Consider the following 6,000-nt stretch of genomic DNA (forward strand, 5'->3'; position numbering starts at 1 on the left):
CTAAGTCTTTCTCGCGCAGGCTGTGAAACTTGAAGAATACCTTCTGCTTAAATTATTTACGAACTTAAATCGAAACTTCCAAGTCCAAGTCTTTAAGAACTTTAGAGTTCTATATCTTACTAGACCACCGGCATTGCCCAGGCAATTACGCGTTTATAGCGACTAGATGCTCTTGGATAGGGTATAGGGGTGTCCTCCGCTAAACGTCAGTTCTAGTTTATACATGCAGGTAAGGCATATACTGCTGGGAGCTATGTGTGCGGGCCCCATAAGAAAAGAATATACAGTAAAGACAAGCCGATCAGCTTACGTAGATATGCTACATGAGACCTGTCGGCCCTACCTTGGCCCTGGAGATCACTACGCACCTATCCCCCACCCCTCCCTGGCGTCGAACCGCTGTTATCAGAGCCAAGCCACAAGCGACGCCCCGAGATCCGAAAAAGATGAGTAAGTTTCGTGTTGCGACACGAATCGATATTCATTCGGTAAAGGTAGAACCCGGCAAAGATTAGCCCGCCCAAAAAGGGTTTAAAGGGGTTAGCGGTTTTCCGTATCCGGTTGCGCCTTTTACACAAAGCAACGGTAAGAAGTAAGGAAGTCAGGCCTGCTGCTGACAACCTATGCCAAAACGGGGGAGGCTTCGGACTTTAGCCTTACGAGGCAGTCGGTTTGCTCACACCTGCGGAGAGAGAGGGAGAGGATACTTCACTCACACACCCCTCTCGGAAATCCTCTTTTGGCATTTTTACTCAGTGCCTCTCCTCCCAAAGCCGATTGGGTCTTGGCGGCACTTGTTGATTCGCTACACGTGGCACTTGTATGATGTGGTTGACTTTGGGGGCAGCCTTGTTGTTTGAAGAAGGGGAGGACACTGCGGCCAGATTGCCGCACCAGACGGCATCTGTCAACTCATTAGAATTTCTGTGTCCCTCGCTCACACCCCCCAGTGGCAGCAGTACAGACGTGTTACCAGGATAAGCATTCTTCTTCCTTCGTGGCACTACCCCCCCCTTTCGGCCAAAAGCTACTCAAAGTGTGTGTGTTGGTATGACGTTATTTGGGTTGGGCTTTTACACTTATGGATTCTAGCTGCTAGAACTAAGAAGGGAACAACGCTATGACATGGAAAAGCAGTGAGAATAGAAAGAAAAGATGAGGATGATGAGGATGACAAATCACAAAGGAGTAAGCTGACATCGACGCGGCGTGGTTCTCTTAGCGGAACCGTACTGTTGGGACATGCATGTTTAAAGAGAAAGGACAGACTAAAGACCCCAAGTCCGAGTCCTTTTATTCCCCCATTAATACATCTCTTATATGATGATGTGAGTTCTTGAAATGTAACGTGTGGTATGTCCCCGGAGTTAAGGGCGGAAACGCGTAAGCCCGCATCAGTACCTCGCGCGGCCGAAGTAGGCCCTGAAAGGAAGGAAGGCGTCCTTCTGTTAGATACAAGGCAGGGAATGAGCGAATAAGGCAGTTGAATAAGCCACGGTGCGTTGACATGTACGAGTATGGAAGTAAGGGTGTTGCCTGTTTGGAACAAAGGGGGGATAACGGCCTTTTCTGCCTACCCTTGGCAACAACCCAGTAGTCAGGAGAGCGATGTGATAGGCGGTTTAACGACGGCGGAAGGATCCAATCGCCAAACGCCTGGGGTACATAAAATCCCTCCTCCCGGGGTGTCACGGTGTGGGAATTGGGAAGCGGGGAGAACAGACGAACGAGAAGGATATGGAATGCTTCCTTCCTATATTGGAAGATGCGATTCCATGTTGTTGGATGTTGGTTAGAGGGAGGGTGGCGGCGGCGGCGGCGAGGGCGGCGACCCACGGCGACGTTCATGTTGGCCATGCCTGGTATATGAGGCTTCTTCTCTCTTCTGAGGTGTCTACTTACTGTACGCTACTTATACGGGAGGAAGAGGCTCACAAGGCTTACTTATGGCTGGTGTCTTGGTTGGATGTTGCTGACAGATAGTTGACACATTTTTAGCGCTGGGTAAGCGGCGACGTCGCCGGAATCCTCCCATCAGCCCTATCGGCTTGGCATCCTTCTTTCTCCCTTCACCCCTGTTTCGTTTCAATCGACAGCCAGACTGCACGATTAAGCAACGTAAGTCCTATATTGCCCTATTTCCGGTAACTATTTCGGTGGGAATACTAGATGTAGCACGCAACGTAAGTGCTGTAATGTCTGCTCTGTGATCAGGATCGAGCCCGGAGAAACCGTATCATGGCAACGAGAACAAGTCGGCGGTGCATTCCTCCGAAATCCGCATTCCTCACAACCTCGAGGTGAAATTCCTCCGGTGGCGAAGTCCCGGTCGGCATTTCCGAATCCTTGACTCCTTCCTCGTAGTCCGAGAACTTCTGAGAGAGGGCTCGAATCCTTCCGGATCATTCCCTTGGCCATTGTTCGTTGCCGGCGCCGAGCGATTGCATGTCGGGCTACACAGCCAGAGGAACGATCAAACAGTCACCGGCCATCCCCCTTCCTCTCCTCGATCCCCCCTCCCCGCCGGATGCTACCCTCCATCATGGTAGTAGCAGAAGTGGTATCTACTTGGTACCTGTCAATAGGGACGATAATAAGGCTGCCCAGTAAAAGCTTGGCTTTCGCCAGACCCCACGCTGCCTGCCACCCTCGACCCATCTTCACGTAGGATAGTTTGTGGGGGCAAACGCATGTTTGATCTTCTGCTACATGTAAGCGAGATGTAACATTACCATCCCGCATAATACGTCGGCCGTCACTTATGCGCCGCGGACCCGCAGCGGTCAACAACCAACCGCGTCCAGACGACTCAATTTCCACTGCATCTTGATATCTATCTCCTTTTGGGCATATCTTCTAAATGAGAATCCGCGAGAAGAACAAGAACCAAGGTAAAAAGTAGGGAATAAGTCAGCCTAATGGTCAGCAACTATTAGACGGAAAAAGGAAATAACATATCCCCAGACAAGGAAACACCCGATCTAAACCCTATACACAAGAAAAAGAAACAAAGTCCCCTTTTAAGAGCCGGGATGACGTTGTGCCCTGCTGATAAATCGAGGCGAAACTGAACTTCGAAGATGACGTGAGCCAGAGTCATCATCAGTGTCAGTCCGTCGGGATGCTTTTGTTTCTGGTAGGAACGAACCATTGGCGGCCCTGTCAGCCGCCACGCCGTATAAATTGACTTCGGTGTGCTATATAATATAAAAAGGAACCAATGCGGCTGAAACACGCAGCAGCTCACGGGAATAACTACCAGGCGGGTTTCCCTAAAAATAGACACCCGGCCTTCCACATGCATAAATACCGAAACACAGCGGGATCCAAGTGCGACAGGAACGGCGGAACGGGATGGGCCAAGGTTGCCTAATAAACAATAAGGAAACGCCAAGGATTGTCTGTTTACATTTGGTAAGCCGGCTCACGGCGGGGGCGAAAAGGAAACAATCAATCAATCAAATAGGGCTGAGAAGGATCCGTGTGCCGCTCCCAGCCTTTTGATAATACCATGATAGAGAGCTGCACGCGCTTTGAGGACTCAGGCTTGGTGTGGCTAGTTACTGACAGAGCCGCTCACTCGGATGTGTTCTTATCGATGCTAAGTGTGTTGCCCGTGTTAGTCGGCTTGTGACAGCGCGCGTGACCATGGTACTATGTTTCCGGTAGTTCCGAGCAGAGTCGGCATGACGCTATGCCAAGTGAGTTCCTGCCTTGGGATATAACACCCAGTCTTATATATAGCAATGTGGTATGTCAAATCCAAGACCTTATTATTTCCATATCTCGTAATGATAGCAGTACCCAGTGAGTGAGAAAAGGAAGTATTAAGAAAAACAAGAAATATCTATATATGGAAAAGAAAAATCGAAAAGTCATGACAGGCGTGACTAATGCAGTGCAGAGACTGGCATTAGCAATGATGATGCAAGAAATGGTATCTCTCCTTTTCCGAGTCCCTGACCCTCTTGACCTTAGTGAAAACCTCTCCCCGCTTTGTGTCAAACCCATCTCAGGCACATTGTAAACCTGTCTAAATGGTCTAGCCCCGTCATCCAGTGATGCACCGCGAGTATGTTTTGTGAACTCAACACCAAATCCGCACCTCGACCGCCCCTTTGTTACATCCCCACAACGCAACGCCAGGCAACTCCTCATATACTTCTGAAAAACAAAAACAAAAATGCTGCATCGACAAGTAGCAGTGTCGCTTGAGTAGACCTGAGAACGATAAGATTTATCAATACCTTCGATCCTCGAGAGGCACATTGGGGCCATAGAAACCCCCTTCATCGTCTCCTTCACCCCCAGATGCTAGGCATGCAAGGCAAACTCCACCACCGTAGACGCGAGTGTGACGCTTCCAACCCATTCCAGCATCGTCCATGACCGATATAACATCGCCGTGGACCTCGACTTCGTGTTCTGAAAACGAATCGTGTGGAGGAGGCAATAAAGGATTGGATGATGGGAAAGAATGGGGACTGAAGGATGGTATGGTGGTATCGAGCTCCGCAGCCGAAGAGATGTCTTGTGGGGAACTAAATGTGAGAGTTCTCGTGTAGGATACCTGCTGAGGAGAAGCAGAATATCCTTGGAACCCAGGCATAGCAGTAGAGTATGCGGAAGAGCCAGCAGAGTAGTCGGGGTTCTGGTGCTGGTAGAAAGGGATCGTAGCATCTCCTGCAATCGAGACGGCCGCGCTGTGCTGTCTCTCCTGGAACTGGAAAGGGCCAGTCTCTATGGCAAGAGGTGTCATGGGAGGCGGAGGTGGTGGCCGTGAGCTGAACACCCGTGGAATCCTCTCTTGTGCCGGGGCACTAACAGGACTATCTTCGGGGACTGGATCGCCATGCTGTTGGACCCAATAAGGGGGGTTGCCTGTTTGCTGTGGTCTCGCTCTGTGATCTCCCTTCTTACGGTCCTTGCCGGATGACTTGTTGGTTGGCATGGCGGGCTTAGAGCTGCTGATTTCACGTGATCTGCCCCAAAAGAGTCTACTAAAATAGTCCCGCTGTGCCGCTAGAGGTTGGGGGCTGGGTGAGTTTTGTGCCAATAGTGTTCGATCCCACGATGCAAACTTGAAGTAGTATGCCACCACAAGCAACAAACACACGGCCAAGAATGCCAAGTTTGATACGAGTCGTGTTGGGTTTGGAGACTCAATAGCCAAGGCGACGGCGTTGCTCTTGACCTGTTGCAAAGGGAGACTGACGGCGGGCATGCTGGCTGTTTAAGTCAGTTTCAAGATCCTGGGCTTCTTTTGTCTGTGCCGTATATGGATATGGTCGAAGTGGGAGGGACCAAAGGTGGCTTGAGCCAGGGTCATCAAGTGGACCAGGCTGACGGTTGGTGCAACTGCCTGGATAAACAAGTACACCCTCAATCTCCGGAAGGACGCTCCTCTTCGGACGAACCGTGATAAACCACGTCAACGGGCCTTATGTCAGGTCGTTGTCCAATTTGAGGTAACCGACGTAGCCGAGCCTCGGGCAAATGGTCCAAATCAAGGGCCGTTGTTGTTATTGAGAGAGGCACTGCGCTACACAAGGGACAGGTCGGTCGAGCATGGGGAAGGAGCAGGTGGTCATTGGAGGCCCTCAAATGACGGGTGCTGCGTAACCTATCCGGAAATAGACTTGCGATAACGGTGCATACGGAGGATTTATAAAAGAACAATGACCATAGGTGCCGTGCGGCGAGTGTGAAGATGAAGCTCACGGCAACAAAGCCAGTAACTTATGCAAATCCGTGGTGGTCTTATGGAAGGATCAGAAGGGATGCGATGACGGGTGGAGGGCTCATGATATAAACAAAAGGTGCCGAGTATCAAATAAGAGCAATCATAAAAAAAGATACTTAGGCAAGTGGGCGAAGGAACAATTGTCGATTTGGTGAGAAAGCAAAGCGGGATCTAGCAAGCAGACAGATGAACCGCTAGGGAAGGAGAGGGCGTGTCAGTAGTCAGTCAAGGGGGTGAAGTCCAACAAGACGATTGCC

General features: G+C 50.4%; 1 protein-coding gene across 1 annotated transcript; it reads right to left on the bottom strand.

Moving 5' to 3' along the window:
• Window positions 1-4,240: 4,240 nt before the first annotated feature.
• Window positions 4,241-5,224, bottom strand: PG998_012812 (uncharacterized protein; the record flags this gene model as incomplete). Its single annotated transcript, XM_066879628.1, has 1 exon — window positions 4,241-5,224. The coding sequence occupies one exon, from the start codon at window positions 5,222-5,224 to the stop codon at window positions 4,241-4,243; it is 984 nt and encodes a 327-aa protein (XP_066726012.1).
• Between the last annotated feature and the right edge of the window lie 776 nt (window positions 5,225-6,000).

Source organism: Apiospora kogelbergensis (genome assembly GCF_038363985.1).
Source record: "Apiospora kogelbergensis strain CBS 113332 chromosome Unknown utg000008l_segment0_segment0, whole genome shotgun sequence".
Taxonomy (NCBI): Eukaryota; Fungi; Ascomycota; class Sordariomycetes; order Amphisphaeriales; family Apiosporaceae; genus Apiospora; species Apiospora kogelbergensis.